This window comes from Hesperophylax consimilis, chromosome 22, assembly GCF_061612785.1.
Source record: "Hesperophylax consimilis isolate HC1 chromosome 22, BYU_Hcon_1.0, whole genome shotgun sequence".
Lineage (NCBI taxonomy): Eukaryota > Metazoa > Arthropoda > Insecta > Trichoptera > Limnephilidae > Hesperophylax > Hesperophylax consimilis.
The window spans coordinates 25,255,772-25,269,675 of record NC_142857.1 but is presented as its reverse complement, the minus strand read 5'-3'; the positions used below and the strand labels follow the sequence as shown (position 1 = coordinate 25,269,675).

Here is a 13,904-nt window from a genome sequence, read left to right as displayed (position 1 = left end):
AATGGGTCAAAACTTTTCCATTTGAAAATGCAAAATGCAAAATGGTTTTTAGAAAAGCATTTAAAATGCAAAATGGAAAATACCCATTTTGCATTTTGCATTTCCATTTGAAATGGATTTATTTGAAATAAAGCACATCTCTGCTCATAACACATTCGCGTTTCACTGATAGTTTGTTAGGAACGACAGATTTCCTTCAATCTTTGAAGGCCTGCAGTCCCGTTTTTAACAGGAATGCGAATAATTTTACTAGATTTTTAATAAATTAGGAATATTTAAAATCAGTTAGTTTTGTTCTTTGGTCTGTGTGTAATCAATAATATTTAGATGATTTGTATTTAGCGTGTAGCGCCGCCTTTATGAATAATAATCTAAAAGGTGATGTATTAGGTGAGGTATTATAAGTAACAACACCAATAAAGTAGAATTTATCATTCTTACCACTCTACAAGGAAAAAAGAAAATAGTACTATTAATTTATATTCCAGGAAAATACGACAATTTTTAATTAATTATTATTTAACATTATAAATGATAACAATATGCAGACTTATATATATAATTTTTTCGTTATTATTCTATTTCTCCATAATTTGAGCTCCAGGAGCTTGTGTTTATGGGAGGAGTATTTATATTTAGTTCTAATGATTTTTTAAACAATAATCAAAAACTTTTGTAATAAATACAAACATAATATTAACATAGGTACACAAATTAGAAAATTGTGTTTTTAAAGATAATTAAAATAATACAGCTTTTTACAGATTAAGTAAGCGTGAGGAAATTAAGGGTACAATATATCAAGAAAAATTTAGAAAAATAGTTTTTTTAAAGACAATCAAATTAATATATATTTTTTTTACAGATTGAGTAAGTGTAAGAAAACTAGGGGTACAATATATCATTATCCAATTTGAGGGACTTAATTAACTTTTTGAATTGTTCATAATTCACAGTTTCGGTTACACTAATTTTATTTTTGGACAATAATATATTGTACCATCTCACACCTAAATACGAATAGTGGTGCTGAGCCGTGGTCGTTCTAAGCATAGGAATGGCTATTAAGCCATTAGTTTTGAATCTATTGCTTATGCTATCTGAGGGGTGAATTTTATAAATAAAATATTCTTTATAAATTTGATATAAGGCGATTCTCTTATACAATTCTGTGATAGATGGTACATTAAATTCCTGAAATATCTCTAAAGTAGGGGAGTCATATGGTTTTCTAAGGATGATTTTTATAATTATTATTTGAATTGTAATTATGGGCTGTAAAAGCCCTTTTATTTGCATCATCTCTTCAATCGATGTGAATAAATAAATAATAACTTTGTAATAATTTTTTCCACCCCCCCCCCTATCTTCATTTCCCTCCCCCCACGATCACTATCCATCCCTGAGACGCGAATGCTATAGCGACGCCCTTGCCACTCTTACTTGCAGAGAGTCTAAAACCGCCCCTGTATGAGAAGTAGGATACATATTATAGCTTTGAAATTATTTGAATACCTTTTGCAAATGTCAAGTCTATACGTTTTCCTTTGCGTGGTTGGTTTGCTCAAATGTATTAGTTCAAGTTTAATGAATTTCTGAAGGTAGGCGCGCAGGGCTGGCCGTAAACCAAACGGCACCTGATGCTTGTATCAACGCCGTGGCTCCTTGGCGCCTTTGCAAGTCAGAGCCCGGGGCGGACTACTCCAATTGCGCCCGCAAAGGGCCAGCCCTGTGTGCATATAAGAGTACTTTCGCGTTGATTTTGGTTTCGTTGGTATTGATTATTGGTATTCAAGTCAAGTTGTCAAAGGTGTCTGAGCAGTACTGGCACAAACTTTCATTATTCCTCTTTAAAACGAGACTAAAGTGGAGGCGCTATCTATATTTATCCGAGTTATTAAATTTTGAAATTACCCCGCAAGAAACTGTCACTCATTTGTGCGAGATTGCCTTCACACCTACACCCGACATCGAAAACACAAAATGCCTTAGAAGTGAACGTATGTTAATGGTTGGTTATTCCTGTTATTAAATCATTTAATGAAAATGCACGGAGATCGCTAGTATTGACAGAATTAAATAGGTACATAACTTTAGATCCAAATTGTGTATGTGTATTTAATTCCAGCCATAAAATGATTTTTGACTACCGGAATTGGATGGTATTGATCTGTACAACGTTTACTTTCAACAAGACGGCGCTACGTGCCACACAAGCAACGAAACCGGGAAAAGTTTCCGGACCGTGTTATCTCTAGAAGAGGTGATCACAATTGGACTCCGAGATCTTGTGATTTAACACCTTGCGACTTCTTCCTTTGGGGCCACGTGAAAGAGAAGGTCTACGCCAACAGCCCAGCGTCGATTCAAGACCTCAAAGATGGAATTCGTGAGGCTATCGAGGACATAAGATAGCCACTTTGTGATTTGGTTTTGGAAAATTTCATGAAAAGGATATGGTCCTGTATGCGTGGTCGTGGTGGTCATTTGACTGATGTTATTTTTCACTATTAACGACATACCTTCCTCTTTATAATAAAATAAACATTCGATCATTTATATTAAAAAATGACATTTTTCTTTGAATATGAAAATAACACCTCTTATTGGAAAACCCTGTAAAAACCAAAAAATTACATGACATATACTTTTTATAATAGTATAAAGAAAGATCAAACTTAGCATTAACTGAACATTTAGTACGAACGTAATATGTTCAATCACTGAGGACTTAACTAGCCGAGAATTAAACCCGATGATTTAAAAAAATATATATATAATCAACACTATAAACATACCATTAATGACATGACATCAGAAAGTATAAAATGAACAGAAACTCTTGAGCACAGGTTCGCAAACTTATTTCGACCACCGCGCGGTTTTTATCTCAAAGTAGGCACTTTGAGATTTTTAAAAAATTGGTGCCCCCCATATTTTTAACTTAACTTTTTACGTTACCATCTATTGCGTATCAAACAGTTATTGCAAATATAATTTGTAAATCTGCATTATTATATGGATAAGATAGATAGAGGGTGACCCTTATCCTGTTTCTGAAATCAAAGAATGTTTAAATGAACGGAAATAAAGCTCATTTAGAAGTGTCAACATTAAAATAATGCTTTGAAATTAAAACTGGTCTATTTTGAAGGATGAATCTTCGACGAGTTTGTTTGTTGTCAGGCTCGAATACGCTTAAAAACAACCGTTCAGTAACTTGCAGCCGATTTCCTTGTTAGTTAGCAACGTTGCTACAGCACGAAATCCACGTTCACACAAATACGACGATGGGAATGCTATCAGAAATCGTTGAACAACCGACCATAACCTATAACCCGGGGTACTGGGAGATTCGCTTCTGTAGCCAACATTCTTGATAGCCATTCTTGAATTTCATTTTTAATTCTTCGTTTGTTGTCAGTTCTATAAGTTGTACTTCTAACTACTAAAGGATCCAACACCCAGTCTGGTATGTCTATGTTTAAAATGTCCTCTAATCTCCAAGTTATGTTGAAGGATGTAAAACAAACTTCTTCTTCGATGGCGCTACAGCCCATATCGAGCTTTGGCCTCCTGCAACAGTCGCCTCCAACTCCTCCTGTCCTCAGCGGCTGACTTCCAGTTTGTCACCTGGAGAAGCTGTGCTGCATCCCCTCTTACCTCATCTTCCCACCTCAGTCTGGGTCTTCCCACTTTTCTCTTTCCACCTGGGTGACCAGTCAGAATTCTTTTTGGGACGCGTGTATCCGGCATTCTCTGTACATGCCCAGCCCATCTCAGCCTGAGGAGTCTCATGTGTGCAGAGATGCTAGGGGCCTTATATATATCGTACAATTCTGCAATATTGTGCCGGATACGCCACTGTTCGCCCTCTTTCACGGGTCCACATATTCTTCTCAGCACCTTTCTTTCAAAAGTATCCAGCATTTCAGCCATCTTTACCGTCAGTGTCAGCGCCTCACATCCATATGCCAATACAGTTCTTACAATGGTCTTATATATGGTTATTTTGGTTTTTCTGTGGACACTACGTGACTTAAACACTGGCAGCAAAGAGAAGTATGTTTTGTTGGCTGCTGTGATTCTCCTTCTGATTTCTGCTGGATCCTCATTGTTCTCTGTCAGGCTGGAGCCCAGCTAGGTGAATTGGTCGACCACTTCGTATGAGTAGTTGTCTTTAAATAGTGCACTACTTCTTCTTCTGTGTGAGGGGTTCCTGCTCTGTACCATCATTTTTGTTTTGTCAACATTAACTCGCAGTCCTACTTCCCGCGCCACTGTTTCTAAAGGGTCGAAGACCTCCTTAATGGCTGAAATTGATCTTCCGACAATGTTGATGTCATCCGCATATCCGACAACTTGACTGCTCTTGAAACAAATATTGGAGCCAGTGTCTATTAGTGTTTTTCGTATTACATGTTCGAGCACAATGTTGAAGAGAGTGGGAGCCAGACTGTCCCCCTGTTTAAGTCCCTGTGATACTGTAAATTCTTCCGACAATTCTCCGTCTATTTTGACCTGACATCTTGAGTCTGACATTGTGGCTTTTATGAGCCTAACCAATTTAGGTGGAATCTGGAATTGTAGTAGTATGTCATATAGACACTCCCGATCTATGCTATCATATGCTTGCTTGAAATCAATGAATAGTTGGTGTATGTCTATGTCAAATTCCCAGCACTTTGCCAAGATCTGTCTGACGGTGAACAGTTGGTCTGTTGTGGATCTACCGGTGCGGAAGCCTGCCTGATACTCTCCCAGTAGGTTTTCTGCATATTTATCAATTCTTTGTTTCAGTATCATGGTGTAGATTTTATATGCTGTGCATAGAAGTCATATTCCTCTATGATTTTCGCATTTTAATTTGTCACCTTTCTTGTGAATTGGGCATATTATGCTTATTTGCCATTCCTCTGGGATTTTTTCCAGTGTCCATATTTTAGTTATTAAATTGAGTAGCAGATTTCTCAGATGCTCATTTTCATATTTGAACAACTCTGCCGGGAGGTTGTCTTTCCCAGGTGATTTGTTGTTTTTAAGTTTCTTTAGTGCAGCATTTATTTCTTGCATTGTTGGTGGATTCGCTGATTCTTCATTACTTGATTCAGTGGGGATGTTGGTAGGGTGACTTCTCAGGTCGCTATTAGGGTTGAGAAGTTTATAGAAGTAGTTTTTCCACACTGTTTTTATTCGTTCCTTATCTGATATAATTGATCCATCAGCGTCTTTGCATAGTGTTGTATTCGGTTTGAAACCCTTCTTGAAGAAGTTTACTCCCCTATATGCTTCTCTAGGATTATTATTAAAACAAACTATTATTATTTAATTCAGATAGATTCCGTCGGAAATTTATAGATAGAATTTGTCTGCTTTCGCCCCTCTAGATTTGCTTAACGCCCCCTAATTTTATTTAAGCCTTCTACTGATACTCTAAAAGTGGACGATAACGCCCACAAGGGGGCGTTATCGTCCACTTTGAGAAAGACTGCTCTAGAAGGATATTACAGTAAGATATACAAGTACAAACAAAACTTATAAGTAGACATAGATCATACTATCTGACTACTGATCATACTATCCGGCGTTGCTTGACTTATCTCTACTTTCTATAAATATAATATCCATATATAATCTATATAAGCCTTCCAGAAGAAATTCTCTAAATGATAGTAAAAACTCTACCAAAATCCAATGCGTAGTTTACAAGATTAGTTCTTGTAAAGCGCACAAACAGGCAGACGTGGATAGCGACATTATTTTAGTATTATAGAGAAGATTAATATTCATTGAAAATATATGATAGTATAGCTTTCTTGTACCTACATTCCGTAAAGTTAAATAGATACGCCACATCTGCGTGTCAATTACTAACTTCATTTAATCTAGGTACAAGCGAGTGTTTGAAATACTCAGTCATGGTATTGTTATATTTAAACAATATTTTGGAACGAGTAGCTATCGCGGGTATATGAAATTCGACCGGGTTTAGTAAATATACCATTCACAGTAGTCTTAGGAATTTATGACGACACCATTTACGGAAATGGACAACTTCGGGTGTCTATTTCTACTGTCCCTCAACATATACCATAAAATGCTTGATTTATAATTTGCTATAATTTTCATTTGAGAATAACGTTTCTTTTTTGTTACAGATAAATCGCTCAAGGAAGCTAGAGCATCATGGCTGAGGTAAGAAAATCACTTACGTGATCATCAAACATGCTTATTTCGGTTGTCAATATGTCTGTGGGTGATTGTATCTCGGGTTCATAAAAAAAAACATTCACTGGATCGATATCTTCGGGTTTTTTTGTATTAAATATATTGGACCTAAACAACCATAGATATGCCAATTATATAGACAGTATAATTTCTCATTCGGAGCCTACTTATTATACAGGTTTTCCAATAAGAGGTATTATTTTGAATAGCCCGCTATTTCGGTAGATGTTACTTTTTAAGCTGTCATTTTTGACATTTGACAAGTAGAAACTACGACATTAATAAAAATGGAACGATACACGCTTCAACAAATCATTGAAATTATTAAAATTCACTTGAGTGAATCAAATGCAAATCATCTTGAGTGATGAGGCCCATTTCCATCTCGGTGGCTTCGTCAACAAGCAAAATTGTCGCATCTGGGGCTCAAACAACCCAAATTTTACTGTTGAAAAGCCTCTCTATTCTCAGCGCGTGACTGTTTGGTGCGGTTTATGGTCCGGCGGAGTCATTGGACCTTACTCTTTCGAAAATGAGGCTGGAGCAACAGTTACGTTGAATTGATTGCGCTATCGAGAGATGATTAATGATTTTTTATGGCCGTAATTAGATGGTATTGATCTGGACAACGTTTACTTTCAACAAGACGGCGCTAAGTGCCACACAAGCAACGAAACCATTGATCTTTTACGATTGAATATCAAAATAACACCTCTTATTGGTAAACCCTGTACTAATACACCAATGAAAATCTCTTATTTGGAATTCAACATTTTTTTATGGATCAATCGTATCAGATTTCGCCACAAATATTTTTGTGTCTACAATGCACTATTCACCTAATAAGAAAAAAAAATCAAGAAAGTATCTCAATAATTCATGTCTCTGTGACCGACAATCTCTTGCAAGTCAAGGTTTCACAAAGAAAATCGAATAAAATTGTGACTCAAAAACTATAATAAATGCATATAAATGGGGGTGATTTAAGAAGTCCTAGGGGTGCTCTATCTCTGGACTTCCGCTTGTCACTATTTTTTGGGACACCCTGTATATGTATTCAGAATCAGCGTTTATTGATCTATACGAATATATTTATGTTTTTAAGCCATAATATGTTTATTATTTTTTTAATCATAAACTAATGTTTATAAGACAAGGTTTTTTTATGCATAGCATAAAGATTAACAAATTATACAAATTGAAAATATCGCCCGAGTAAAAATAAATGCCGCCGACGGGAATTGAACCCGCACCTTCTGATAGTCAGGTGCTATATATATTTCCAGCTACTAATTATTACTTGTAGTATTTTTTATCCTTTGTGCTATGCATAAAAAACCTTGTCTTATAAACATTAGTTTATCATTAAAAAAATAATAATATTTGACAAGTCAAACTATTTCACCAACAAATGTAGATATAATATGTCTCGACACCATCTAGTGGGAAAATTTAGCACTAACAAAGCCTTTCCTACAAAAATAAAGCTGGTTGTTTACAGGTGAAAAAAATATAATAAGCAGTAATTAATGATTAATGTACTACTACATATTGAATTATTTTGCGTGTTGGAAATAAGCCGACTTAGCTCAGTGGTTCAGAGCAACTGACCAGACATCAGAAGGTGCTGGTTCAATATAAGTCGGCGGCATTTATTTTTACTCGGGAGATATTTTCAATTAGTATGGATATTTCGGGCGACTAATTATTTGTTATCATAATATGTTTGAGTGGAGTTTCTTATTGGTATGATATTTCAGGTATGCGGGTGTCCAATAGAACCCATCGGTCCCTCGCTGGCGGGGTACTGTGGCGGGGGCGCTACTCTGCTGTTCATGACCATCCTGGAAGCCTACGTGAACAGTCGGTGTGACCTGACGGACCCGTGCAACCGGGTCAAGAGTCGCTCCACCCCGGACCTGCAGTACGACTTCATTGTGGTCGGAGGAGGCACTGCGGGTGCGGCGGTAGCGAGCAGACTGTCGGAGAATCCTAATTGGAAGGTAGGAATACTTTTTATGTAAATTATACCTACATAACTAGCGATTGGGACGGCCCTGAGCGAAACTTCGCCGAATTTTCGACGCCACTTGTCAAAACGTAAGAACACCTAGATAGGTTATCACTGTAATCACTAATCTTTGAGGCAGGTGTGAGAACCGTCGACCCGGGAACCATTCAATGGATTAGTAACACTTCTGTCCCCATGAATTAGCAGAGATGCCCGGATTAATGGGGTGTGGGAATGCGTCTGCCCAACAATTGCGTGGAAGAGGGATATTCTTTGACCTATCCAGTCGGACTCTCTCAATCTATCGCCTTGCAACAGAATGGGATGAATGATTCATACGTCAGTCACTCCTGGATACACAAACAGATTGCCAACCAACTCTTGTAATCTTTCTTCGTTTCTTAAAAGATACCCTCCAACAGCATTCCAAAGATAACACAGGAAAAGGAAACAACTGAACAATTGTAGGTACCTACGACTTGTTGGCTAGGCGAATTCGTACGAAGAGTGGAAACATTGAATACACCTATTTAAATCTAAACCTCTAAGATTCAAATACAAGTTTTCACCAATCGCCTGGTACCCCATATTATGTTCTTGATTCCACCGATGTCCAGGTTTCTGTCTTGTCACTGCGTTAAGTATCATTGAATAATTTTCTTTGGAATGAAGCGCTACGACATTCCAGTACATTCAATTGATGATATAATCATAATTTATCTGTTGCAGTCTTTTTTTTCATTCTAGCATTGAAATATGTGTAAAGTAATTCATTTGTCATTGCGCGATGTTAGTTAGTAATTCTTGTCTTTCCTTCAATATTTTCATAAATTGCTGCAGAAATACCAATGAGCAAGATTATAACTAAAGGTTAAGAGGAAGCTACAATCCAAAAATGTGTATATTCTTCGTATACCTTATATTGCAGGTAATAGGCATTAAAATTGCTTGACAAACGGAGTCTAGAATCGTTCGATTTCAAGCACAAAACCGGTATTTATTTGTTTTGTAAATAATTTTATAAGAAAGCAAAAAAGTTAATCAAGTGAAACTGTCACAGATAATCTTAGCTATAATACTGTATTTTTTAAAGTTGTTTCCTTTATGGGTTCATACATTTCTATTGACAAAAAAAATTGTTAGTCGTTTACATTTATATTTTTTACTAGAGTAATTTATTTTTTATTTGTATTCTACTCAAGCGAAACGATAGTAAAACCTTCAATTTCTCTAAAATATATTTTTTGGTATTCATAATGTACACCAATTCGTTATAAAGATTAATCAAAAAAGTGATTTAGCATTAAGCTTCGCCTTAACATACATTATTAAAACTGTCATAAATTCTTAAAATACGTTAGGTACCTACTCCATAAACAATTTGTATTCTTAGCGTAAAGAAGCAACGATTGGGAGTCAGTCCCCGAAGACAAATGAGTATTGCTAATTTATTAAAAATCTCCTTAAATTATTAGTATTCCGGTTAAAAATGGGATCGAAGGCCGTTTCCTGATAAATTTTGAGTCATTCCTAACATAAAATAATTGTATGATTTGCTCTGATTGCGACAGCATAGTGCCGGCCCTGGTTGATAATATACAATAACAAAATATTAGAATTTTGGAACACGTCTTCCGACATTGTGATAATACATTCGTATTTAACGAAAAGTATATTAGAAAACTTATTAATTCGTTCGTCAAGGCCTGCATTAATGATTTAAAGAGATTATTAGAGAGAAATTTTTCTCAATGCCGAAACACGATATTTTTTCAGCAACGGTTGGTAAAAAATTAAATAAAAACCTACTGAAAATAAAATGACACTGATACACTTTTGGAAACGAGTGGATTTAAATATGTTCCTTTAATAATATGATTCTTAAAATGGACAATTTTTATTATTTATATCTATCGCTAAATTGTTGATGTCTATCTAACTTTTTCACATTTATTAGATACTAGAAAGTTATTTTTAATGATTTTTAAATACATCTCAGAATGCAAGTATTGAAAGCGGAAATTAAGCCACTTCCCGACGTCCGATGGAGCTGAAACTCGGCAGATATTCTTGTTCAAATCCCGCATATACATGCGGACAGACGTATTTTATTGAAATCGGATGATATTACGGCAGTTAATATGCGATGTCGATGTCGGTCCTATAGAGCTGTACACTACAGTTCGTAGTAGTTAATTATACAGTAAATGTTTTCTTTTTTTATTTGAATTTAGGAAAGTTCATTCCTTGGACAAACAAAAAAATGGAAGTTTTAAGTAATTTTAATTGCCACATTTTTACGGGTACTTATTTAAGTGTTTATATATTTAAGTGTGTATTCAAAGCCACCCCCCTCCCCTAATGAATTCTTTGTTTGAATGTTTTGGCATATTATTTATATTCATGAACAGAAACGAACATTTCGTTTTGACGGCAAAGCAAAAATGGCATATTTTAATTACCCATTTGGAACATCTTAAGTGCCCACTTGGAACATTTCAATTGCCCAATTTAAATGGCATATTTTAATTGCCACATTTAAACAGCACATTTTCACCGCCACACTTAAATAGAACATTTTAATTGCCATATTTAAACGGAACATTTTTATTTACACATTCAAATTGACACATTTTCACTGCCACACTTAAATAGAACATTTTAATTGCCACATTTAAACGGAACATTTTTATTTACACATTCAAATTGACACATTTTCATTGCCACATTTAAATGGCACATTTAAATTGACACATTTAAATGGCATATTTTCATTGCCACATTTAAATGGCACATTTAAATTGACACATTTAAATGATATATTTTCATTACCACATTTAAATGCACATTTTAATTGCCACATTTGAATGGCACATTTTCATTGCCACACTTAAATGGCTAATTTTAATTGCCATATTTAAATAGAACATTTTAATTGCCACATTTAAACGGCACATTTTGATTGCCACAATTAAGTAGCACATTTTAATTTACACATTTAAATGGCACAGTTTAATTGCCACATTTGAATGGCATATTTTAATAGCACGCTATATTCTCAGGTTTGGCTTATTTACTGAAACAGGCCAAGCCATGATGTGTATATAGCGTCTCTCATCTGTCAGCCTCAAAATAGAAAATTTATTCGTCAACATGAAAATAAAATAAAAATGACATCGTATTTTTATCGTTAATTTTTGTAAACTTTTTTTAACATTAAACAAGCAGTAAAAAATAAATAGTTAATGAAGAATGTTTCAACTGTGCTGTAGTTGCTCGTTTTGAAAATTAAACACTTTGTTTTCTGTTTTGTAGGTGCTTCTCCTAGAAGCAGGAGGCGATGAACCCCCGGGCGCCAGCGTGCCCTCGCTACTGGCGGCTTATTGGGGCAACCCTCGCATGGACTGGAACTACTACACGGAGCCCGAGGCGGGGGCCTGTCTCGGGGAGCCCGAGGCGGGACGCTGCAGTTGGCCCAGAGCCAAAGTATTAGGTAATCCGGGTGCAAACTTTCCCACATTTCTAACAAACTGTAACACTGCTAACTGGATCAATAAAACCCTTGACTCATTGCAGAAACGCGCAGTCCGTTATATAGATTCTCCTATTTTCGAACGGATTGCAATCTGTATGTCCTTGTTCTAAAGGCCGGCCATGAGCCTAAACCACAAACGGCGCCTGGTATTAGGTGTTAGGTTTATCGGCGCCTTGGCAAGTCGGCGCCCTTGGAAGACTACTCCAATTGCACCTGCCATCCGGACACCCGAAACTCCCCGTGCATAAACGAGGAACTCATCAAAACACCCTTTTTTCCTTCACGTCGAGTTAATACAGGGTTTTCCAATAAGAGGTGTTATTTTGATATTCAATCGTAAAAGATCAATTGTTTTGTTGCTTGTGTGGCACGTAGCGCCGTTTTGTTGAAAGTAAACATTGTTCAGATCAATACCATCCAATTCCGGCCAAAAAAATCATTAATCATCTCTCGATAGCGCAATCCATTCATCGTAACTGTTGCTCCAGCCTCATTTTCGAATAAGTAGGGTCCAATGACTCTGCCGGACCATAAACCGCACCAAACAGTCACACTTTGAGGATAAAGAGGCTTTTCAACAATATCTCTTGGGTTTTCCGAGCCCCAGATGCGACAATTTTGCTTGTTGACGAAGCCACCGAGGTGGAAATGGGCCTCATCACTCAAGATGATTTGCATTTGATTCACTCAAGTGAATTTTAATAATTTCAATGCGTTGTTGAACCGTGTATTGTTCCATTTTTATTAATGGCGTAGTTTTTACTTGTCAAATGTCAAAAAAAGACAGCTTCAAAAGTAACATCTACCGAAATAACGTGCAATTCAAAATAACACCTCTTATTGGACAACCCTGTATTTAAATGTTTCTAATAGAATTGCATGACAGTGGCCTGACTTTTCCTCTGTTTTTTTTTGGTTATCATATTATATTCACAGTACAATATCTTCTTCTGATAGTGCCTACATTAACACGACATGGTTCCTTTGTAACTCAACACGATGACAATTCAAAACACCATTTAAATGTGATATAAAGTCATTAAAAGCGAAGAAAAAAAACTAACCTATAAATCTAACCTAAGTAACCTTTTTTTTTCATCACTTTTCATGACTTTATTTCAAGGTGTGTTGAACTGTCGTTGTGTTAAATTGTCCAGTTACCACATGACATGAATATCTGAAGTAATTCTATCCACGTTAGATTATCCCAGGAGGCCCTGTGTGAAGACAACATTAAAAGTGTTATTTTTATATTGCAGGCGGCTGCAGTATGTTCAACGGCATGATGTACATGCGCGGGCACAAGCGCGATTACGACGACTGGGAAAAGGCCGGCTGCAAAGGATGGGGTTGGAAAAGCGTACTACCCTTCTTTATGCTGTCCGAGGACAACCGGCAGATCGGCAGCCTAGTTTCTCCCGAGTTCCACAAGGAGGGAGGACTTGTCACTGTTCAACAGGTAACAATCATAAGCGTTAACATATTATTCCTGTACATTTGTACAGACAATGTGTCCCATTCTCTCAGGACAACCGCCAGATAGACAGCATGTTACATGAGGAGGGAGGACTTGTTACTGTTCAACAGTTAATCATGAGGTAATCATAGGCGTTAATGTAATAATCCTGTACATTCGTTCACACAAAGTTCCCCATCATTCTCCCAGGACAAGGATGAAGTACTTCTCTGACACTGAGATAAAAACAAGGATTTCAATACAAAATAACCGGTTCCTAAAGAAATAACTCACCCATAAATTGTCACTTTTCGATGATGAGTTTTGTAAAAAAAAAATGAGCTAGATTATCTGAAAAACGAGCTAAGAAGCTAAACCACTTTTTTGGAGTTGACATCCTCAATTTAGAGCTAAATCTAGCTCTAAAGGAGCTAAGGTGGCAATGCTGCTCGAGACATGAGTTTGAGTGACTGTCTTATGCTGCGTATAAACAGGACAAAATTTCCGTGAGCGGAGCCGTGAATTATGGGAAAAGTACGAAGCAACTGTGAACGGCGCGACATGCTGCTTGTGGTTGCTTTGTTCCTTTCCCGTAAATCGTAGCTCGGCTTGCGGAAATTTTCTCCTGTTTATACTCATTCTCGTAGGCCATGCGCTAACAGTGCACACAGTGC

At 36.5% G+C, this 13,904-nt stretch overlaps 1 protein-coding gene across 2 annotated transcripts in view; it reads left to right on the top strand.

Annotated features, from left to right (window-relative positions):
* LOC149413363 (glucose dehydrogenase [FAD, quinone]-like) overlaps positions 1 to 13,904 on the top strand; it is a 70,496-nt gene that overhangs the window by 31,988 nt on the left and 24,604 nt on the right. Inside the window, exons 2-5 of one of the 2 annotated variants that reach the window (XM_089645174.1) lie at positions 6,159 to 6,195; positions 7,989 to 8,231; positions 11,555 to 11,732; positions 13,034 to 13,233. In XM_089645174.1, the coding sequence (XP_089501300.1) occupies positions 6,187 to 6,195; positions 7,989 to 8,231; positions 11,555 to 11,732; positions 13,034 to 13,233 (630 nt within the window). In that variant the 5' untranslated portion in view covers positions 6,159 to 6,186. Of the gene's footprint in view, positions 1 to 6,158; positions 6,196 to 7,976; positions 8,232 to 11,554; positions 11,733 to 13,033; positions 13,234 to 13,904 lie in introns of those variants that run through there. The other variant, XM_089645173.1, reaches the window with a different exon arrangement.